Below are 24037 nucleotides of genomic sequence, written 5' to 3' on the forward strand. Positions count from 1 at the left end.
AATGAGTTGGCTCTTCATATCAGGTGGCCAAAGTATTGGGGCTTCAGCTTCAGCATCAATCCTTCCAGTGAATTTTCAGGATTGATTTCCTTCAGGATGGACTGGTTTGATCTTAACTGCCCAATACACTTTAGGAGGAATCACACAAGGAGTCTTCAGTCCTTAGTATAAACTGGCGTGGTGAAGGCAGAGGGAATCCAAACTGTGCTGACCCCTGTAGAGTGATCACATCCTGATGCGGGGTGCTCACGATTCCCGGCCTGGGCCCCTGCAATGTGCGGCCGTGGGGTTCTTATTTTGCAGTCATCACCATATTCAAGGGGAAGGTGGAGGAGGTGGAGCTGCCTGTGGACAAGGTAGACATCATCATCAGCGAGTGGATGGGCTACTGCCTCTTCTACGAGTCAATGCTCACCACCGTCATCTTCGCCAGGGACAAGTGGCTGGTGAGCCTGCTGCATGCTGTCCCCTGGTTGCCCCGCCGGCTGCCTGGCTGCTCAGCCCCTGCCTGTAGCCGAGGGAGACTATGAGGACTTCAGAGAGGACCTGGGCTACAGGGTCACCACTCCCAGACCCCTCTCTTTAAACTAGATCTGCTTTTGGGGGACAGAATGAGCATTCGTAGGTCTAACCTTGGCCTCTTTTACATAATAGACACCCATTGTCTGTTGTCCAAAGTCTATGCTGGTCAACAAGTACTAAGGGTTTGCACAGCTGCCAGTAAGCTTTTGATCCTTAGCTTCTCCAGCCTGAGAAATCAAAATATCTTCCACCGCCCTCACTGAACACGCCTCTGCCCCTCCGCATTTGTCCTATGGACCCCACCTCGCCCCTTGGGTTTTTACTGGTACCAAAATCGACACTGAGCCTCCCCGCCCAGCCCTCTCCCCGGCCGAGGTGACAGTCTGCTGCATGAGGAATGCTGGCGAGGGGGTGCTTGTCTGGAGACTCCATGTGCAGTTCAAAAATGTATGTCTTTGTCAGGTGAATAGATTACGAGACCCATTTCCCCACAATTCATCAACAGAAACCTGGAGGGCTTATGTTTCCAGACCGGGCGGCTTTGTACGTGGTAGCAATTGAGGACAGACAGTACAAGGACTTCAAAATCCACTGTAAGTCACCTTTTCATTCTCTGCTGGGCTTTGAGGGGGGCTTTTGCGGGAGGGAAGCACTTCAGAGGGCTGGGCATGAGTGGTCAATCTCGCGGACACAGCTGCTGTGCCTCTCAGGAGTTTATACCTGTGACCTTTTCTGGATTCTTCTCTCTGGCTGTTTTCCGCTGGTCCCAAGGGTGGGGCTTCTACAGAGAGGAAATAAGAATGTGGCTGGTGGGAGGTAAAGCAGGGAGAGAATGAATGCAGGGTGGATGGAAAATGAATGAAGCGGCAGAAGCTGAGGTTTTTTTGCAGAGCCGGCAGGTGGTTGAAAGCTACTAAAGGTCATTTCTCCCTAACATCCACATAAGGACAGGGAGGGTCTCCAGCCAGGCCAGTCGTTTGAACTCTGCCTTTGTATCCCTGAAATTTGTCAGCATAATATTGGTTCTCCTTCATATAAGTAAGATACAGAGGGAGATGGAGGCTGAGCATGTGGATGGGGGAGTGGCGGTGGGTGGCGGGGGGGGGGGGGCTCATCCGAATCTGGGCTCTTTGTGCTTAATCATTTGCAAAGGTGCTCTCTTAGAAAAAACATCCCCCACCCCCGCACAACTCTCCAACATTTTATCTGGTCCCCAAAGAGTTGTTTGATTCTATTTCATTTAAAGAGTGACCGTTCTCAAGGGATACAAGCCTGGTCCTCCATGTGATTAAACAGATTATGCTTCCATAAGGTTTAGAAGGACAGAGAAGCCTGGAGTGCTGCAGTTCAAGGGGTCGCAAAGAGTCAGACATGACTTAGCATCTGAACACACACACAAGGTTTAGAGACAGACTTGTGTCCTTAGCCAGAACTAACTAAAGCGACAAAGGGCAAAGACCTCCTCCCCACCTCCACATACACTTACAAGTGAGTATGCACTCGATCCAGCCCTCCCCCCCACCCCCCACACACATACAAGTGAGCACACACATGATCCAACCCCAAGCATGAGCAGAAACTCCAAACGGTCCAACAGGCTCCGCAGATCTGGGTTCCTGCCAGCGCAGTGCTAAACACCCCTCGTCTAGACTCCCTATGATGGAGAGGTTCCCAGATCGAGCAGACTGGCTTCCGGCCTCCAGAGGTTAGGACTCCAGAGTCCAACAAAGTCTAGTCTTTGTGCTGCTGGAAATATAAACTCAGAGCATGTTCAGAGCCAGGTCAGGACAAGACAGAAATGGGACATTTGTCTGAGCCCTCCGGCCCATCTGGCGTCATTTCTAATGTTCAGTGAGCAAGGAGAGGTAGGAGGTTAGATGATGGTGCTTTGAAGGTGGCCAGCTCTGGCTTTGCATCCTCTGGGTGACCGTGAACGAGTCACCTAACATCTCTGAGCCTCGGTCTGAGATAAAACTCCCTCAACCTGTAGACTTGTCGTGAGGATGAAGTGAGACAATGTATTTAAGGGGTGTGACAGTTGTTGATGCCACACGTGGCAACGTGGATCTGGTCCCCAGCTGTGTCATTAAGCCCCTTCCTGCCTGTGGCCCTGGCCCGGAGCCTGACTGCAGAGCACGCTGGCCCCCAGGGGCTCAGAATCTAGGCCAGATGCAATCTCGTGATAGGTTTCAAAAACAGCTCAACGGCAAATGTTGCTCAAATGCATGAATAAATAGGACATATTTTGCCCTGGAGCTGTGTGGTTATGCTGCCTTTGGAGTTCTTGCTATAACTGTTTAAATTGTGTTTGGAGGAGAACCTACAGGCACATTCTTTGTTCTCACGCGCTCTAAATTGATTGAACTCTGACCCCCGGCTCGGCTCTTTAAGGAACTTCCTCATGGTTTAAAAACAAACAGACCTCACCCTCCTCCTTGCCTGGATCCTGTTTAGGACCTTGACCTCACGCACCTTGCCATGAGGACTGGATCAGCCCTGACAGGCCTTGGGGCACTGGCCACTACTCAGGTGCCAGCCCAGGACCGGAGACCATGGGATTGAGTCTCCTCCTGCTTTTTGCAATTTTCATACTTTCTGGAAAAAAAAAAAAAAAGACTGAAATATAGCCCCATTTTTTTCTTGTGGAATCTCTAGAGTCTGTCAATAGCATTCCCCGCAAACTCAAAATCAAATGCACCTTTACATTTTATTTAACATAGTCTCCAAGTTTTCTGTTTAAACATTTCTTTTAAAAAATGACCTGTTTCTGTTTTTAGGAAAGGAAGCAAGCCCATTTAGAAATCTGTTTTAAATAAACAGAGATTTTGGTTACTCAGAGTCCTAAATCCAAAGTGAACGCAGAAAGGTTGCTGGTTGCTAAGGGAACCATTGTAAGCAAATTTCTGATGACTCAAGAACCGGCTACAAAAGAAAAATCTTAAATAGGGCAGGAGAAGGAGTTGTGCCCAATCCCTTTCAGAAAGAAAATTGTTAGGAAAAGTTTGTCCCCTCCCCTCCCCCCTCAGCCCTTCTCCTCCCCTCTTTTCTCAACCACATGCAACATGGAAACACAAGCAGGATGAAACTCAGAAATTGCCCTCCATTTCCTAACCAACGGCTAGAGAACACACACACACACAGAGACATCATTGGCATGTACCAGGCTCACAACGCACGGTTTGACGAGTGAATGAATGAGAAAAGGAATGAAGGAAGAGAAGTAAACCAGCAGAGGAATGTATAAGTGATGTTGCTGAGAAAGGTGGTAGTGGTGGTGTCGACTTGAAGAAAAGGCATAACGTGAGAGCTAGGAGTTAAGTATTATTTAGGGCAATATAAGGACCGCAGCCTGGGAGACAGCAAGTCAGACGGCTCTGAGAAACTGCTCCAAAGACGTCGAGGGAAGAACAGTATATATGTGATTTTGGTGAAGGGGAATAGATACAGTCAAGCACGTTTATTTTTTTTAGAAAGTTTCTGCTGGTCTTGTGGAGCTTCTGCTAGTCACGAGAAACAGTCGTCACCATGAAGGATTTTAGTGTTTTTCTAGATATGAGGAGGTACTAGAATTGGGCTCATAAAATCAGCTCCTGAGAACGTCTCTCTGAAGACCTGTCCTGCCAGCTTTCTGGTGCACAGAGTGCCTCGTTTCTGCTCTCCACCCTGGACTTCTTCGGGGAGTGTTGGAGGGCAGCCGCTGCAGCAGCGCATGATTTAATCCTTGTAGAGGTAGATGGCAAGCACCCATGGCAAGTGCCAATATGTGATTGACAGTGATTCAGTCGCTAAGTCATATCCGACTCTTGTGACCCCATGGACTATAGCCCACCAGGCTCCTCTGTCCATGGGATTTCCCAGCAAGAATACTGGAGTGGGTTGCCATTTCCTCCTCCAGGGGATCTTCCTGACCCAGGAATTGAACCAGTGTTTCCTGCATTGCAGGTAGATTCTTTACCAGTGATCCAGTGAAGATTCCCAGACAGAGGTGCAATCATTAATTTTACTCTGAGGATTTCTAGAATCTCAAAATTGGAAGGAAATTGGGTAGATAGCGCGTGTGATTTTCTTACCCAGTAGTTGAGTCTAGAACCTGCTGAGGGTCAGAGGATGGGCACCGACTTCCTGGCTGATGAGAAGATGATGAGGGACCTCTTGTGTAGAGATGGTGGTGCCTGTAGCTGGAGGATTGGAGGGCAGGACCTCTTGGAGGGCTTGGGTGTTCTCCATGGGTTTCTCCACCACCCCGACATCCAGAGTTCTATTTCCTGGCTCTAGCCTATTTACACAAGGAGTTGACTTTGATCTGAGAGCCTAAAATGTATTAAACTATTATACACACGTTCCTTTCTATCTAGAGAAGTTGTAAGTGACACCTGGTGCTGCCTGCTCTGTTTTTCCCTGAGGCAGCCCCACTAGTTCCAGCAGAGAAACTGAAATTACTGGGGCCAGTGCAGGGAGGGGGAATGTAGCTAGAGATCTCTCCACTGAAAAGTGAAGCTTGTTTTCCTGTCTTTGTTTTCAGGTTATTATTTCCTCTAAAATATATCCATTCTGCTCATAAGCTCATTGGAAGAATTCTCCATCTTTGATATTGTGATTTTCTTCATTTCCAGCATTTCCATCTCACTGATGAAATTCTGCATCTGTTCATGCATGTTTTTTCCCCATTCGATTCTATAAAATATTTATTAAAGTACTTGAACATCCTTGTTAGATATTCCCAATACCTGAACTCTGAGTCTGGTTCTATTGACTGTTTTTCCTTTTGGTAATGCATCATATTTTTCTTTCTTTTCCATGTGTGTTGTAATTTTTTATTAATGCTGGACATTGTGAGTAGTGCTGGACAGTAGAGACAGGTGAATAATTTATACCGAGAGAAGAGCATGCCTCTTCCTCTACCAGTGCATTCAAGTGGGAATTTTAGTCCACCTAGTCTGGAAGAGCTGGTAGGTCTGGACTTTGTTGTTGTTTTAGTTATATTCAGTGCACCATAGTGTGGTCCTCTTCAAGAGTTGTTTCAATCCATCAACTAAATTTCACAGGTCTTTCTGTTGTTATTTTTTAATCCCTAGAAAGTTAGTTAACATTTTCCTGGTGGTTGACGACCCTCATCCCACATTCACTCATTTAATAAATAAGACAGAATTGCAACAAAAGATTAACATGCTTGATGTGTATCCTCTCCCATCCCTGCTTCACGTATGGTAGAGAAGCTAGTGGGAGATGCACGGTCAGCGGACTGGAGAGGAAAAAACGCTGATGTCCTAGATAATCTGTCACTGAATAACTAGAAGTGGGGCTGTCTGGCCGGGAAGATCAGACATGAATTAACTCCTAAGAAGGTATCTAAAATACCAGGTTTTGTGAAGCAGTGCAGGCATTAAATGTTTGGAATAAACTTCATTAAAAATAAACAAATATCGGTGGACCTGTATTGTGCCAGATGCTCTGCTGCAGGTGCTGAGGATACAGAAGGAGAGGGGTCCCACGGTGGGGGCGGGGATGCTTGGAGGTGTCACAATGGCCATGTGAGACTTTAAGTCCATTTGAAAATTGAACTGGAAGGAACTTCAATGATCACAGAGCCCAAAGATTTCCAACTGGTTGGAATTGCCTATGTTGACCTGGAAATCCCATCTCCCTGGAGCCCAAATCTGGAGATTCTGATTCAGTAGGTCTGGTTGTGGTCTGTATTTTAAGAAGTGTCTCAGATGATTCTGGAACACAGAACCACTGGACCAAACTCCTCACTTTACAAACAATTTGGAAAGAAGGGGGCCAAGCTGCCAGGGTCACAAGCTTGGATGATGGCAAAGCCAGCCGAGCTCAACCACATAACCACAGTAACTATCACATCTCAAGGGCTTTCTATGTGCCAGACCCTGTTATGTACTTTACATGTATCATCATATTTAATCCTCATAACAACCTTATAGAGCAACTATCATCATCATCTCCATTTTTAAAAACTTGTTATTTTCTATTGGAGTATAACAATGTTGTGATAGTTCCAGGTGCTCAGTAGAGGCACTCAGCCATACATATACCTGTATCCACTTTCCCCCAAACCCCCGTCCCATCCAGGCTGCTGCATATCATTGAACAATGTTCCCTGTGCTGTATTGGTGATCCATTTTAAATATGGGAATGCGTATATGTCCATCCCCAAATCCCTTAACTATCCCTTCTCCCAATCCTTCCCCCTGCATTCCCTGGTAACTGTAAGTTCATTGTCTCTATTTTAAAGAAGAAACCAGCTCTTTGAGTGGTTAAATTCTTGCCTAAAGTCACACAGCAAATAAACAGAGCCAAGATTTGAAGCCCAAACCCAGGATTTTAACCATTTAACATGGACTCCCAGATAACACTTTCACTTTTTAACTTAAAGCAGGGCAGAGGGCAAGAGCAGATATGTAGCGGTAGGTGTCTTGAGAAAGGGTTTTAAAAAAAAGACAGTGTGTGTGGGTGTGCATGTTTTACTTGGGTAAGCATGGACAGCTCTTTCCAGATTCTAGCAGGGGATCTCTGGAGCTGTTGCCACACTTCCCCAAATGTTGAGTGTTAGTCGCTCAATTGTGTCTGACTCTGCGACCCATCAACTCTAGCCCACCAGGGTCCTCTGTCCATGGGATTCTCCAGGCAAGAATACCAGAGTGGTTTGCCATTGCCTTCTCCAGGGGATCTTCCTGGACCCGGAATTGAACCCAGATCTCTCACATTGCAGGCAGATTCTTTACTGTCTGAGCCAACAGGGAAGCCCCAAACGTAGGTAGGTTCAGTTGGAAGTTTGGCTCTAGTCTCGGGTATATAGTGGGATCTGATTGGCATCTAATCCTCAAGCTAGAATTTCATAAGTGCTTGCCCTCTGAGAGATGATTATTTTCTCAGCCTCTTCTCTTCAAGCAAAGTCTTTGTGTGCCCTTGAAAAGATCCCGAGGAAAAGGAACACAGCATTCCCTGACTGTTCGCACCTCCCTCATTTCACCCCCATCTCCTAAACACACAGAGGGACGTAAGTTCCCTGTGGTTCCATTTGTTTGTTGAACATTTAAAAATAATTTAATCTTGTAAGATTTCAGAGAAAAGCAAGTCTATTTCAATGGATTTCTAAACTCCTCTGAGTAAACGGACAAGTGAGATTCAGCTACACAGTAACTAAAGACTCTGCTAAAGCAGGGGTCCTCAACCTCCAGGGTCTAATGCTGATGATCTGAAGTGGGGCTCATGTAATAATAGCAGAAATGAAGCACCCAATACATATAATGCACCTGAAACCACCTCCCCCAACCTTGTCCGGGGAAAGATTGTCTTACATGAAACCGGTGAAAGTGAAAGTCACTCAGTCATGTCTGATTCTTTGCAACCTCATGGACTATACAGTCCGTGGTATTCTCCAGGCCAGAATACTGGAGTGGGTAGCTGTTCCCTTACCCAGGGGATCTTCCGAACCCAGGGATTGAACCCAGATCTCCCGCGTTACAGGTGGATTCTTTACCAGCTGAGCTACTAAACTGGTCCCTGGCACCAAAATGGTTGGGGACTGAACTCTCTGCACTGTGGGGAGAGCAAATGGCATTCCTGCTTGCTGTCACAACTGTATCGGTCAGCTGAAGGGTTAGGACACAGGGTTTGCGCCCCAGCGCCACGGTTTTCCTGCTGTGGGATACCAGCCCAGTACCCCACATGCATGTAAGCCAAGCACCAGCTTCTGCCAGTCCCATTTTCTAATCTGCTGTATCAAGGCATCCTCATGGGGTTGCTGGAGAAAGTCAGTGATGGATCTGGCCAGGGCTGGGTGATCAGTCAGTGGTAGCAGTGATGACCATCATTTACCGGTGATCTGGCACCATCATGGACTTCCTGGTGGCTCAGATGGTGGAGAATCTGTCTGCAATGCATAAGACCTGGGTTCAGTCCCTGGGTCAGAAAGATCCCCTGGAGAAGGGCATGGCTACCCACTCCAGTATTCTTGCCTGGAGAATCCCATGGACAGAGCAGCCTGGTGGGCTACAGTCTATGGGGTTGCAAAGAGTCTAATATGACTGAGAGACCAACACTTGGACCATCAGACTTGCACTCATTGACTTCCAAATCTGCACCCTGAATCCGTTCCCTGATTAAAGCATGTTATTGACAGCCCCCGGGGGCAAAGGGCACTGCTGGGCTGCTCTGCGCCCACCTGGGGGATATGTCTCACAAGATGGGTCCTTAGTGAGGACATTGTGGTGTATGAGAAAAGCAAGGTCTCCCTTGGACACCCCTGCTCCCCACCTCACATTTTGCAGTTGAGAAAATGAAGGATCAGAGGGGCAATGAGATTTGCATGAGGGCCTGGCTAGTAAGAGGTGGCACTGGGATTCTGAAGGCAGCCTGTTTCATGAACCAGGAAAGCCCATGTTCCTTTCTGCCTCATGAGAGCTTCAGCAGGTGGAGATGGGAGGAAGGAGAGAGATGGCCTTCCAGGCACGGGGTGGGATGGAGCCGAGGCAGCGGGGTAGAAATGGGGACGGTGGAGGAGAGTATTCATAGGAGATGCTGAGGCTCAGAGAGAAGGGAGGAGAGCAGATACGAAAGAGTCAGGAATCTGGGTTCTAGTCCTGGCCTGACGCGAGTCTAGCTGTGTGACTTCAGAGAAGTTTCTCACCTTCTCTGACCTTTACTTTTCCAAACCCTAAATCGGGACCTGTGCACATTAGATGGTGGGAACCAACGTTTGGCACTTTGTGAAATTCTCCACCAGGCGAGCACCTCTCCTGTCGTCAGACCGGGGAACACGAGCTGCTGCCCACCCTCTAGGACTCAGGGGGGCCCAGGGACTTCTGGGGGTCCCGCTGTTGGCCCTCACATCTCGCTCTCTCCCCACAGGGTGGGAGAACGTCTATGGCTTTGACATGACTTGTATTCGGGACGTTGCCATGAAGGAGCCCCTGGTGGACATCGTGGATCCAAAGCAAGTGGTGACCAACGCCTGTTTAATAAAGGTCTGCAGACGGGTCCTGCATGGGCCTGGGGGTGCGGGAAGCCGTCTGTGCCACCTGGATGCTCGGGCCTAGGGTCAAGGCCATGCAGGCTCCTGCAGGGCCCCAGGCTTCAGGCAAGGCCATCTCGGCTGGCCGGAGCCTCCGGCAGCCCAGGTTGACCAATGAGAGCAGCCACTGGCCCTGAGCAGAGCTGTCAAAAGAGGGCCAGGGGACTCCACGGTGGCACAGGTGGGGGTGGTCAGTGCGTTTCTTCTGGTGATGTGAGCGGGGCTGTGTGTTGGGGGTCTGGGAGCATCAGAGAGAGAAGTCCTGGAGGCTCAGGTCGGGGGAAGCCCATCCATTCAGGGCAGGACGGCAGCTTTAGGGAAGAAATCCCTAACCTCAATCTGTTATGCAGTCAGCGTCACACTCCCCCGCTTCCAAGCGTACCTGTGACAGGGCCGGGCGGGGCTCACCGCGTCCCGGGCCCCCTGGTTTGTACACGGCTTCACGTCTTGTCCTCCACGGCTTTCTGTGTTCAGTGCAGATGGAGAACTGCTCACCCGGTCCTCCCCCAGGGCATTCCTATTACTAAATTTCCAAACACGCCAACTTTGCTGTGTGCTTGTGCACTCACTCCTGTCCGACTCTGTGACCCCATAGACTGTAGTCCGCCAGGCTCCCCGGTCCACGGGATTCTCCAGGCAAGAACACTGGAGTGGGTTGCCATTTCCTCCTCCAGGGGATCTTCCTGACCTAGGGATCGAACCGGCATCTCTTGTGGTTCCTACATTGGCAGGCAGATTCTTTACCACTAATGCCACCTGGGAATCCCCTTTCGCTAGGGTACTGAGAAAAGCCCCCACATTGACCTCACCATCCTTCCAGCCCCACACTCCCGCAGGAGGTAACCACTGTCCATACAATGGGTTAACCTTTCCAGCCCTTTGTCTAAGTATCTGTATTTACATATGCTGATCTGTCCTCCTGACCCAAGGAAAACTCCTGGTACTTGACTGCTTTCTTCAAGTCCAGAAAGTCATCCATTTCACAGGGTTCAAGTTCACTTTTTAATCAAAGAATCTGGGTTCATTGTGTATGCGGGTTTCATCGTGTCGGTTGTCTTCGGCCCTGCTGAAACACACCTGCCAGCTCTGGTCCAGTGAGCATCACTGCAGTTCCAGGAGCTCTGGTGGATGGGCCAGGGAAGAGCCCAGGGCCCCTGGGGGAAGGGAAGCTTCCTGCAGGGTGAATGCAAACCGCTGCTTTGTCCGGGGGAGAGCCCGGGGACTGTGTTCCTCATGAGGAACACAACCCTTGTCATCTTGGATTTAGAAGGGACCCCAGAGGACAAATAAAACTAGGCGAACCTCATACAGGTCCCATCAAATAAAGGATGCTTGCCTGTTATAGCACCCTGCCTAAGAATCTTGGCCTCGTGCTGGTGGGTTTTGCTACCTGTTAGCTTGGCCGGTTCCGAGTCCAGGCAGGACTGATGATGCGTAAACATCCTTTTATTTCTTCCCACCAGCCCCTCTGTCCATGAAGCTTCTTCCTTCTGGCGCTCCAAACAAAGTCCAGCAAGCTATCATGTGCTTAGTTGCTCTGTCATGTCTGACTTTTTGCGACCCCATGAACTGTGTAGCCATGGGGTCTACAGGACAGGCTCCTCTGTCCATGGGATTCTCCAGGCAAGAATACAGGAGTGGGTAGGCATTTCCTTCTCTGGATCTTCCCAACCCAGAGATTGGACCTGGGTCTCCTGCATTGCAGGCGGATTCTTTACCATCTGAGCCACCAGGGAAGCCCAGGTCCAGCAAAATACACCCACATAATTCACCCATGGTGCAAAACATTCCTGCAAATATTGTAGTATGAGTGGAAATCGCCTGGTGCCATTGAATTTGCCCAAATGGCAGATGGCAGCTGCATGGAGCCATGAGGCATTTGCCCACACGGGATGAAATTCCTTCCCAGGTCACTCTCCGCCTCAACCTGGCAGGGGTGGCCCAGCCCTTGTGCACGTCCTCTGCTGGTCCTGGACTGGTCTGCTCTGTCTCCCCTCCTTCCTCTCCCCCTCCCAGCTAGGAACAGGCCAGGGTCTCTTCTGAGTGCAGCCTGGGCTGGGGGCACGGCAGAAACTGGAGCTCCGGGCCCTCCCCAGCCAGTCACCTTCCTTCCTGCGCGCTCTGAGGAGGGCAAGGTCGGCTGTGTTTGCTTCTGCCACCAGGAGAGCCATCCATCAGCTCTCGCTAATGTGCTTAGCACTGTCTTCCCGGGCCTGTTGGGAAAACACTTGCCCTTCTTCACACACTTAATTGCTATTTTCATCGCTATTAACGTTGCGGCTTGTGACACTTGATGATAATTAAGACTCTGTTTTGACCAGCCTTCTGCTCTGAGACGTCCGTTTGTAACATGACTTAGTGGGGACAGCAGCGGCCCGGCTCCTCAGAGTCACCGATGCCTGCGGAGCCCTGTGCTTGGTGGGGTGGCCTGAGGCCCAGTCAGGGGGTCCCTCCGGGGTCTCAGAGCTGCTGCTGCTGCTGCAGAAAAAGGAAGCTTTCTGGCAAAAGGATCAGGGCTCTGGGGGGTAGGTGATGGGTCTGACTCTGGAGACTTTGAGTCTAAGAGGAGGGGGGATCCAACCCAGAGGGCCTTGTGTCTCTGAGGCACAGATGGCAGGGCGGCGGGCACTCCAAAAGAACAGCTGCCCCTCTGTCTCACCCATTTTAATGTATATCAGACTTTCAGTCTGGACGGCTTTTGTTCCTGCAGAGGCCCCTCTTTAGAGGCAAATGTCTGGAGGACCTAGAGAATGCTGTCAGCATTGGCGGCTGACATTTTGTTGATGGACATCTGAGACCCGCATAGAGACAGAATCCCCGATAGATGGGGTGTGTGTGTGTGTGTGTGTGTGTGTGTGTGTGTGTGTATGCGCGCATGCATGCATGTGTGCTCTTGTGCACGCTGAGAGTGGTGAGGAAGTGAGGGGAGGCCAGAGGAGGAAGGGGCCAAGTCCAGGTGAGTCACACAGCCTACTTCCCAGGTCCCTCTCTGTGTCCAGGCCCAGAGGCTGGGATATTTATAGGTGAGTCCTGGAAAGTTCTGGAAGTCTTTAGATCCAGGGAGTGGCATAGTTTGAATGCATCTTAGAGAGGTTGGTGGGTTGGTCTGAACCCACTTCAATATTATTGCCTGGAGCATCTCATGGAAAAAGGAGCTGCGGGCTGCGGTCCGTGGGGTCATACAGAGTCGGACACACCTGAGCAAGCACAAATTCACACTGAAGGGGAGGCCTGGGGGTGGATGGGAGGGAGAGTCATCAGGTGGGAAGACAGTGTTAGGAGGAAAATGATGAGTTTTAGGGGCCAGGTCACACATGGAAAGCACACAGACCATCACGTCCAGTCCCCGGGTCTAACGAGCTCCGGTCTAGTGGTAGGGATAGGGGCAGAGGCGGTGAGACCTCTGAGCTGAGCCAGAAGCAGTGTACAAAGACCAGGCTGGGCTGGTGGCCAAGGGCACCCAAGAAACAGGGACAGGGACCTTGGGAGGAGCCTGGAGACAGGCGGGCTGGCCCCAGTGGAGAAGGAGATGGAGAAGCCAGTGAGAGCAGACACCATGAGCCCAGCCCTGGAGACTGAGATGAAGGCCTCAACAAAAACCCAGTTAAGCTCCGGTGCTCTGAGAGTTGTTGGGTTGGAGGGACCTCCAGACTCGTGCATGGGAGGGATGACCAGTGTTGTGAGCTGACAGGTGCTGGAGCTAGACACGCTTCCCCGATGGGGCAATGGCCCAAGCTAACAGAGTGACATAGAATGAAGGACCCTCCCCCCTCCACCTTGCCTCCAGCCCCCTCACTCTGGTCTCAGGAGGAAAGGAGAAAGATTCTGAGAGGGACTCAGTGGGAGAGGGTCTTGTCTGCCTAAAGGCCATAGGGACCAGCAGGGTGGGTGGTCCTTGAGGTCAGAGGCTGCTAGAAGTGGGGCTTCCCAGGCGTCACAGTGGTGAAAAAGTCCACCTGCTGGTGTAGGAGATGCCCGCTCGATCCCTGGGTCAGGAAGCAACTGAGCACACACACACAGCACACAGCTGCTAGAAGTGGGTCCCCGGTTGTGTCCAACTCTTTCCAGCCCCATGGACTATAGCCCACCAGGCTCTGTCCATGGACTTTCTCTGGCAAGAACACTGGAGTGGGTTGCCACTTCCTCCTCCAGGAGATCTTCCCGACCCAGGGATCGAACCCGTGTCTCTTACATCTCCTGCATTGGCAGGTGGGTTCTTTACCACTAGCTCCACCTGGGAAGCCCCAGGGAGGAGGGAGAAGGAAATCACGACTTAGAAGAGGCCATTTACACTGGAGAAGAGAAAGTTGGAGGATCCATGTGAGCAGGAGTGGGCATTGGCTTGTTCCATGGGTAGAAGTTACAGAGGATGGTTTTGAAGCAGAACCTACTGACTGGAGACATCAGGGGAGGACTGGCCACCTGGTGGGCAGTGAGCGAATCCGGCCTGGGGGTGCTCAGGTGTCTAGGGCCACTGACTTCCTGGAGATGCTCTTAGGGCTCTCGCATTCGCAGGGTAACAGGGGACCACCTTTCTAATTCCAGTGGATTCTGGATGCCTGACCTGGCCTCACAAGGAGTCCTTCTTCCCCGTCCTTGGGCTCTAGAAGCATAGCATGGCTTATCTGAAGTGATGTCACCGACTCCGAGGGCTCCCACAGTCCCCTACACCAGCACTCACACTCTCTTCCCAACCAACAGGTCATCGGGTGTTGTAGCTGCCACCCTGCACCGTAATAGAGCTCTGGGCTGGCCACCGCATTGGCCTCACCTCTGCCTCTGTCCACCCTATGGAGGCAGGACTTGGCTTTGAAGGTCCTGGGATTCCTTTCTTCATCCTAGAAACCTGTAGAGATAAGAGCCTCTTTGTCTTTCCTACCCCCTCCCCTGAGACCCCTCTCTCCTGCTTATGCCCAGCACCTTCCATCATTGGAGTCTCAGGCACACCCTTGGGAACCATTCCCAGGCACACAGCTGTCTGTCTGGCTCGTGCAGAGCTTTCAGGACAGAGGTCCCTGCTGTGCAACCCAGCAGGGGGAGGTCCCCCCTTAGACCTCCCCAAAAGTGGTCCGGATGCCTGGGGAGCTTTGTCCTGTCTCACTGGGGCTGGCCCACGTCAGGTCAGCATCCTCTGCCCAGAGAGAACACCACACTGCAAACCATCATTCATGACTCCTGCTGCCAGCCAAGATTGATTTTCAGTCACTTCCTGGCTGAAACTGTTAGAGTTATCAGTTCCTTGTGTTCTCCATTGCCAGCTAGATCCGAAAAATTCTCGCCTCTTATTTCCTCTTTTTATGTATTTAACTGTCCGGCTGGTGATAAATGGCCAGCAGACTTCCCTTGGCTCAGCCTGTGACTGTGTGGGCTTGGTACTCAGGGCCTCCTGTTGAAGGGAAATGAGTAGTCACCTCTGCTGGAATCTGGGAGGGCTTGATGGAGCAGGTGGCTGCTTTAATGCAGTGGGTCTGGGGCACCCCACCTCCCTGCCCCACCCCTCAGAATCTGCCCCCCAGTACGGGGCTTCCCAGGTGGCGCTAATGGTTAAAAACCCGCCTGCCAGTGCAGGAGACAGGAGACACGGGTTGGATCCTCGGGTTGGGAAGATTCCCATGGAGAAGGAAATGGCAACTCACTCCAGTATTCTTGCCTGGAGAATCCCATGGACAGAGGAGCCTGGCGGGCTACAGTCCATGGGATGGCAGAGTCAGACAGGACTGAGCAACCGAGCATGCACACATGCACGCACAGAGCAGACTCCACCCTAGAAAGGATGGGAGAGGTTGTGGGGAGGGTGGTGGGTGGGCCTGGGACGTGGTCCCAAGAAATGTGACACCCAGGGGAGTCTGCGGTCTATAGTCTCCCCCGGGGATGACCCGCACTCTCTCTCCTCTGGACTGCAGGAGGTGGACATTTACACGGTGAAGACGGAGGAGCTGTCCTTCACGTCCGCCTTCTGCCTGCAGGTACAGCGCAACGACTACGTCCACGCCCTGGTCACCTATTTCAATATCGAGTTTACCAAGTGCCACAAGAAAATGGGGTTTTCCACAGGTGAGCCTCCTGCTGGCCTTCCAGACCCACCCGGCCTGGTGCCCAGGCCCTGTGGGACGTGACCTCCCCAGCCTGGACGTGGGGCAAGGGCCGGGGGGCATCATTTGGGGATCCTCACTTGGCACCTCGCAAGCCTCTCCAGTCCTGGAGGAATGGCACGTTCCCCACAGTTCAGGCTGCTAGAGGAGAAGGTAAAACACTGTAACGGCCGTGGCCAGAGCTGAGAGTCAGTGTCGGGTGGGCAGGGGCAGGTGTTGGGGCTGCCTTTTTGAATGCACGCTTATTCATTTAGTGTTTCCTGAGCACCTCCTGTGTGCAGGAGAGGTTACGGAGGGGAGTGAGACTTCCTTGTGGCAAAGAGCAGGCAAGAGACTTACCTTAATTCCTCACAGAAGGGCTTCTTCCAGAGTCGATGTCTCCTGACCACCAAGACCAGGGTCCTCTTGTCTTTATCAGCCAGGCCAGCCCTGGTGCCTCCTCATCCTGGGAAAACCGGAGGACTCCGGCCCCGGTCATTATCAGCTGCTCCGCTTCCTTTAGGAGCTGCAGACCAGTTTATCTTCTCGGTTTGTGGGAACAGCACGCAGCAGGTGGGATATTTCACCTGGATCTTGAAAGATGGGTGGGACTCAGCCTTTCAGTGGTGGGGGGTGGGGGGCAGTGAGGCTGAGGAGGAGCCTGCTAGAAGATCATGGCTATGACTGGAGGCCAAGGGTGGAGCCACATGGCTGTGTCTCCCTCTTCCATCCCTGGGATTGCCTCCCCCAGGGCCCGCCCACCCTGCTGTCGGAGATGAGAAAGTCAAGGGGCAAGGATTCTCTGGAAAGAGTTCTGTGTCTCTAACGCCTGGGTTCTAGCCCTGTGGCTAGCTCCCAGCTGCGGTCTGTCTTTCCCTGAGATGGTCTGTTTCTGGTGAATGTCAGCGTAGGGTTTTGGTCCAGCGTGTCACGGATCTCTTACCATCTTTACCAGCTGGTATGGGTTTGGTGGTCGGGTTTACTCAGACCCTCTGCACTCTGATCGCCGAGGAAAGCGTATTTCCTGTTTGTGTTTAAGGACCCCATATGTGCAGAAATAGATTAATCCTAACTTGTGGCTCATGACATATTACTATGACATACTACCACGCACGGTTCACTTTTTGCTTATGTTTTAATTAATACAACAAACGCTCGTGAATTTGCCACCTAGCTCAGTAACTAGATTGTAAATGAAGTATTATTAATTCGAATGAAATAGTGACTAGAAGTAAGTTTATTATTAGTAGAATGTAAATGTATTAGTTAATATCAAGAGATAAAATATTGTTAATTAGAATATAAATATTAAACTGAAATACATTATTAACAAGCATAATACAATAAGGTTTATAATTACTAAATGTAAGTCAATTAATTCAGGAGGCTTCCCAAGTGGCTCAGTGGTAAAGAATCTGCTTGCCAAGCAGGAGACATGGGTTCACTCCCTGGGTCGGGAAGAGCCCTTGGAGTAGGAAGTGACCTGCTCCAGTATTCTTGCCTGGAAAATATCATGGACAGAGGAACCTGGTAGGCTAAAGTCCACAAGGTCACCGAGTTGGACATGACTGATCACACAGGCAATTAAATTAATTCAGAGTCCCCTTATTCCACTCCCCACATCGCCTCCAGCTGAATGTTATCCTGAATTTTGGGTTAATTATCCCCTGCTGTTTTTAAAAAGTTGTTTCATGTGTATGTGTAGACCTAAATAAGGTATTTTTGGTCTCAGGTAGCTTTGAACTTGAGTTGAAATGCAGGTTGTTCTAAGTGGTTCCTCCCCATGGGCCCTCAGGGGCTGCAGCTGCTCCAGGAGACGCTAGAAAGCACATCACGTTGTGCAGCTTGGAAACCATCCCTGCTAACGGCTCTGCCCGTGTCTTCCCCTTGAAGCTCTGGGCAGAAGCTGTTGCGAATGGGCACAGCCACCCAGAGCTCTGGGCTGTGCCAATCAGCCAGCGGGCCCAGCGGCCCTGCCCCTTGGACATACCCTCTGCGGGTGGGGTAGGATATGTGAACTGGGCCCCGTTCACATATGTGGGTGGAAATGTGAACGGGGCCCTGTTCACATATGTGGGTGGACGGGCGGTACTGAGTAGAAGCAGGCCTGGGGTTAAGTACTAGTTTTTCCAGGAATCAGCAAGGGAGGGCGGCAGGCAGTGGAGATAAATTTGAGTGGGTCCCTTTCTGGGCCTTGGGCTCATCATGAGTGAAATGGCCGGGTGGACCTCAATGGCCTGGCATCCCCTTTCCCGGCTTGGCTTCCCTGTGACATTGAGTCAGCTTCTCAGGTCAAAGATGCTTCTTCATGCATAGTCTTGAATTCTCCAAAATGCTTGTGAAAACCCTAGGGAATAGAATTACAAATTTACAGCTAGAAGAAGTATTAAATTCCAGAAAGAACTACCATCCCCTTAACCACTGGAAAGAGACCAGGAGGCAGGATTCCACTCTGTCTCCAAAAGCACCAGGAAAAGTCTTCCTGTGAGAGAGCCCTCTGTTCGTACCCATTGGTCCCTGTATGCCCCACTCCCAGCCTCTGTGACAACCAGTCACAACTCCCACTGGACATTATGGCCAGTTACCCGAGTGTCTTCTCGCTTAGGTTGTCGGATCTCATGGGGCAAGGCTTGCTGGCTGCTGTTCCCCACTTTTAGGACCATGTCAAGCAGATGATAGGCATCCTGAGTGGATGTCTGCTGAATGAATGAGCGAATGCATGAATGAGTGAATGAATGACAGTATCACCATAATGGAAATTTAAAAGCCACTGACATGACCTTGATGGTTATAGTTGGGGCGAGGACTGAGGGAAAGGCCTGTTCACCGACCAACTCTCTGGATGTCATGGTCCATAGTGATGCTGAGTTCTCACCCTTGGGCCCAACTCTCTGGGGAATCAATCCTACAACATTCCAGACCAAGAGAGTGTGGCAGCCCTGCTTTATAAGCCAGAGCCATAGTTGTTGGACAAATGACATGATATACCATTTTCCACAAAGAGTGAATACCATCTAATGCAATGGCTTAACAATATCCTGATCTGGGCCTGATATGTTTTATATATATATATATATATATATATACACACACACACACATACATACATACATATATATATATATATATAAGGTGACCATGCAATTCATCTTTCAATTGAGGACAGTTTGAGAGTAAAGAGGAGAGCTCTTGATAATTACGCTGGGAACATGGACCTGGACGCAACAGGAGGTGGTCACACTCAGTGTGTCCTACCCCCCTTCCCGTCTTCTAATCCTCACAGTCCTTCAGGAGATAAACCTTCTGCAGATGCAGAACATGAGTGCCAGGGTCACAGTGAAGAAGAAGATTGGACACTGGGCCTCTTGTTGCCTCATTAAATGTCCTTTCCACTGATACCTACCCAAAAGATGTATAGGATATGAAGGACTGGGTCTGCACAGCCATTGCGGCCTTGTTTGTTTATCTATACAAGATATTTATGTCTTGGCAAACCTGCCCCCTTCTCACACCCTACAATTACTGATTTCAACCCCCTAGGACCAGAGTCAAAACATCTACATTGCAATCAGCTTCTCCTGGAGACCCTGATGGAGACCCCAGATTGAAAAAACTGCTTTAGACAATGAGTCTGTGGACCCATCACAGAAATGAGATGTTTGGGGAAGTTCTTAACCTTTTGATGTTGATGTTGAGGAAAAAAAAAATCCCTCTCCTGCAACTCAAGGCTGGCACGTTTTGGGGGGCCAGCATCAGAGGCGGATGGTCTGGGCTCGCTGGCTGGCAGATCTGAGTCAGTGAAGTCTCTGGGAGTCTCCCAGGGCATCTGATTAGGAGACAGAAGGAAGCTGCTGGAATCTCCTTGCCTGAAGGTCTTTAAGAACAGGAGAGGCACCTGTCTGGGCTGATGTGGGTGGCGGTGGGGGCGAGAGTGCTGTCAGTCACTCACTGCCATTCTCTGCACACCCCAGAAACTATCTTTTGACAATTCGTTTAGGTGCCGTTGGCAGAGAAGGTACTGGGAACAGTTGGACTTTGCCCATGGACAGGAGTATGCCTTGGAGGCCAGGCAGGCTGGATGTGTTTGCAGATTCACAATCTGAGCAGCACAGACTCCACGTTCATGATCCTCCTTCAAGCCTTTCCAAGTGCTCAGGCTGCTTCCCCTCTCCATGACCTTGACTTTGCATCAATTTCCCAAACGCACACATCGAAGGTTACTCAAATCTGTATTCAAACCACTGACATTTGATCAAGCCAGTCTATTACGAAGGACACAGACAGACTCTTCACCACCATTAAAATAGATCCTGAGGGTTGAACAATCTTGATCCCACTGGGGGTGCAATAAATCTCCAGGCAGGCTGTGTGTGAATTCCTTCAGGCTGGACCACCAGTGGCCAGTACGATTGAGGGACAGCCCCAATTCTTCCTGTGAATTAAAACTCTGCCTTCTGATGATGCCCAGGGCTTAGCCTTTGTTCTGTCTCCAAAGCCATACATAAGGCCACAGACTTTTCAGGTGACAGCCTTTGAAGTATTTGAAAGGCACTTACTACGTCCTCCCCAAGGCTTCCCACCTTTAGCTCTGGTTGTAAGCAAAGAGTGAATCAGTGTTCATGAGTCACGCCTCCTGGTGGAGGAAGGTAAGAGCCTGCAGGACAAGAGGAACTCTTTGGTTCCAAAGTCTCAATGTTGGTGAACATCCCTGGGTACCTTGAAGCCTCACAATAGACCCCTTCTGGCTTTTTACTATCTGTCATGTATTCGGTGCTCACAGACCTAGCAAGTGTGGTGATGGGCTCCAAGGGTATAATAGTAATAGTCCATCAGACCCCTGTCCTGATGGAGGTTGCAGTCTTGCGGAGACTACATGAAGTAAAAAGAGACAGAGATGGCTATGCAGTAGTGTGACCGCTACAGTAATAACACGGGCTCAGGACACCCTTAATCCAGCTGGGTGGTCAGGTAAGGCTCTCCTGAGAACTGACCTTGGAGGATGAGGAAGGGAGAGGCTGGTGATTAGGGAGGGAAGAGTGTCCCAGGGATGGCAGCTGCTGGGCCAGGACCACTCACCTATTCGTAGAATTCGTCATGAGCCCAGAGGATGGATGGGATTTCACGGGAGGTGCAAGTGTCACTGTGGCTTTGGTTCATGCATGAGGTGTGAGCTGTGGACCAGCATTGGGTCCGTAGAAGGAGAATCATTCTGAATTTTTATCCTATCTAGGTAGGAAGGCTCGGCTAAAACCCCACGGCAGGCCTGAGCCAAGGGTAGCAGGATGGGTTATAGCAGGGGTCCCCAACCTCTGGGATGTAATGCCTGATGATCTGAGGTGAGCTGATGTAATAATAATAGGAATAAAGTGCCTAATGAATGTAGTGCACTGGAATCATCCTGAAACCATCCCCCCACACCCGGTTTGTGGACAAATTATCTTTCACGAAACTGGTCCCTGATGCCATAAAGGTTGGGAACCACTGATCTAGGACAGAGAGGCAGGCAGAGAAAACTGTTTGTAGGGTTGGAATATCCATGAAATTGGGGAAACTGGTTTAGCCGTGGAGTTGGCGTGAGTGGTGTCATTTAACAGGAGACTGGATGGACTGCCCTCCATATCTCTCCCCTGAAACTGTCTGCAAGTCTTCACTCTGTTGAACCAATGAAACAGCAGCATTTTGAGATTCATTTGTGTTAATACCACCCTTGGTATGACCTTGTAATGTCAGTTTGTTTCTCCTCTGGTTCTCCACTAAGATCCTCAGTCTGGAGGGCGTGGGGAGTCGATGACAAGTTGAGCCCCTGGGCTGAGTGGGGAGACCTGCCAGAACTTGGAACAGGCTCTGGCGCTGGGCGCCTGATCCAGCGAGAGGGCTGGGCAGGGTGTTCAGAGTGTCCCAGAAGAAACCCAGCAGCTTCCGGGTGGGGTCCCAGCCCTTCTCGAGACATCTCTCTCTCTCTTTTTAAAAAATATTTATTTATTTGACTGCGCCAGGTCTTAGTTCAGCACATGGGATCTTTAGTTGCAGCATGTAGGACCTAGTTCCCTGACTAGGAATTGAACCCTGGCCCCCTGCACTGGGGGCTTTCCTGGTAGCCCAGCTGGTAAAGAGTCCACCTGCAATGCAGGAGACCCCGTATCGATTTCTGGGTCGGGAAGGTCCGCTAGAGAAGGGATAGGCTACCCACTCCAGTATTCTAGCCTGGAGAATTCCATGGACTGTATAGTCCATGGGGTCGCCAAGAGTCGGACCCAACTGAGTGGCTTTCACCTTCCCCTGCACTGGGAGTGCAGAGGTCTTAGCCAGGGGACCACCAGGGAAGTCCCTGGAGGCATCTCCTCTGACTCTCCCTTCTCTCCCTCAGCCCCTGACGCCCCCTACACCCATTGGAAGCAGACTGTCTTCTACCTGGAAGATTACCTCACTGTCCGGAGAGGGGAGGAGATCTACGGGACTATATCCATGAAGCCAAATGCCAAAAACGTGGTGAGTGCTGAGGCAGGGGGTGGAGGGTGGTGTTGTTGGGGGGAGTGGGAAGGTGTTGGGGGGTGGGGAGGTGGGGGTGGCGCATAAAGGAGGAGGGACATGGAGGGGGGGTTCCCCCACTGGCTGGCAGGGGGGAATGTAACAGGGGAGGTGGTAGAAAGGCAGGTGTGGATGTAATGGCATCCGAGAAGCACCCCACCTGGACCCCTTAAAACTGGAGAATTGGAACCCTCCTGCAGGGCCCCCTGAGACCCTCCCAGCCATGAGGGCAGCTTCCAGCCCTTGATGAGAGGGGTTCCGTGAGCAGAGGCTGTGGCCATGGGTTTCACCTCGTTTGGGATGAGCTGAGCCAGGAAACCGCTGTGTCTGGTGGCCTGGAAGACAATTTCGCATTCCTCCAGCTGGCCTGGTGGGCTGGGCCGTGTGGTTTTCTCTGGGCCCGCCCCCTCACTCTCCGGGTGTGGGTACGGGCCCTGCAAACACCAAGGTTGGGGTGGGGGGGCCTCTGGGGTCTCTTCCTCTGAGACGCAACCGCTCCACTCCTCCAGAGTTGAAACTGGAGGGGACATCTCTATATTCTAACAGGAAGGATTTAGGTTATAAACCAACGACTCTCCCAAGAAGCTCTTTTCCCAAGAGCCTCTGGAAGAGGGTCGTGAGGGCTGTTTGGGGGGTGTCCTGAGCTGGAAACCCTTAGCAGCTCAGATGCGCCTGGCCCTCCGCCTGCGGGGAAGGGCGTGGTCCCCGGGCTCCTTGGCGCTGACGCCCCGACTCCTCCTCCTTTGCAGCGAGACCTCGATTTCACAGTAGACTTGGATTTTAAGGGACAGCTGTGCGAAACATCTGTATCTAATTACTACAAAATGCGTTAGCACACGTGGGAGGCTGCAGAGAGCCAGCGAGCCAGCCCGGAAACTCGCCTCCATCTGCAGCTCGGCCACCAGGGACCCTGTTTGCAGGACGACACGATCCATCCTGGAGTGCCCTCGAGACTGGTGAACTCCGCCGGCCTCCCGAGGGCCCTGCCCCTGGACCGAGGGCCCCCAGCCCCTCGGCTCTGCTCCGGGGGGCCCTTCTCAGAGGCTCTGTTTTCCTGACCTTGAGCCACGGCCAGCGCGGCAGCCGGGCCCCGATGGAGGAGTCCACGCGTGTCCCCATCGTCCTCCTTAACCGTGACTCTTGGATCCTCAAGTTTTGCATGCTGCAGGCATCTAGGTCAGATTGCTTCTCTAGAACCTGGAGACTAGTGTCTTTGATAGCATAAGCCAGACTCTACGTGCGTGCGGCGGTGCGCGTGTGCGTGCGCGGATAGCTTCCCGGTTAGTTATTTAACCCCGCGCACTTGTACTGTATGTGTGTGCAGATACAGTCAAGCGGCTGACGTCCGTGTTCATCACAGGAGTGTGTGTGTGTGTGTGCGTGTGTGTGTGCGCGTGCGTAGAATATATATTACTCTCAGAGGAGATCTGTTGCTTTCCAATAGAAATTTGTTTTGTGATTAGTTCTCTCCCGTCCCCAGCCCTTCCCAGCTATGAAACGTTCTCTGTATTAGCTCCAGTCTCCTTTTGACTAGACTGTGGCTCCGAAGCCTGGGCATAGGACCACGCACTCCGTGGGCACTCAATAAATGCACATGAGAGTGAAAGGATGGGGTGGCTGCATTTCTGGTGCTCTGGGGGCGTGGGGTGGAGGGGTGCGGGAGGAGGTCAGAGGCCACAGTGGAACAGAAGATCTGATGGTGCTACTCCCAAAGGAAGGCGGCTGCTTGGTGAGGTTGCCGTGAAGCTAGGACCTGTCTGAGGGCATCTCCCCTGTGACCCTCGCGGGAAAGGGGAGGGTTCTGGAGTTCGGGTCAGAGGACATGAGCGAACATCAAGTGCTCTGGAATGGGAGGCCAGATGTAGCCTGGAGAGGGACCAAGGCC

At 51.3% G+C, this 24037-nt stretch overlaps 1 protein-coding gene across 4 annotated transcripts in view; it reads left to right on the forward strand.

Moving 5' to 3' along the window:
- The window catches only part of PRMT8 (protein arginine methyltransferase 8), a 71721-nt gene extending 47963 nt beyond the window's left edge, over positions 1-23758 (forward strand). For 3 of the 4 annotated variants that reach the window (XM_043881163.1, XM_043881164.1, XM_043881165.1), the window contains 6 exons: positions 304-446; positions 1028-1115; positions 9391-9506; positions 15457-15607; positions 21992-22113; positions 22902-23758. In XM_043881163.1, the coding sequence (XP_043737098.1) occupies positions 304-446; positions 1028-1115; positions 9391-9506; positions 15457-15607; positions 21992-22113; positions 22902-22985 (704 nt within the window). In that variant the 3' untranslated portion in view covers positions 22986-23758. The remainder of the gene's footprint in view (positions 1-303; positions 447-1027; positions 1116-9390; positions 9507-15456; positions 15608-21991; positions 22114-22901) is intronic. The other variant, XM_043881166.1, reaches the window with a different exon arrangement.
- Positions 23759-24037: the final 279 nt, after the last annotated feature.

Source organism: Cervus elaphus, chromosome 22 (genome assembly GCF_910594005.1).
Source record: "Cervus elaphus chromosome 22, mCerEla1.1, whole genome shotgun sequence".
NCBI classification, from domain to species: Eukaryota; Metazoa; Chordata; class Mammalia; order Artiodactyla; family Cervidae; genus Cervus; species Cervus elaphus.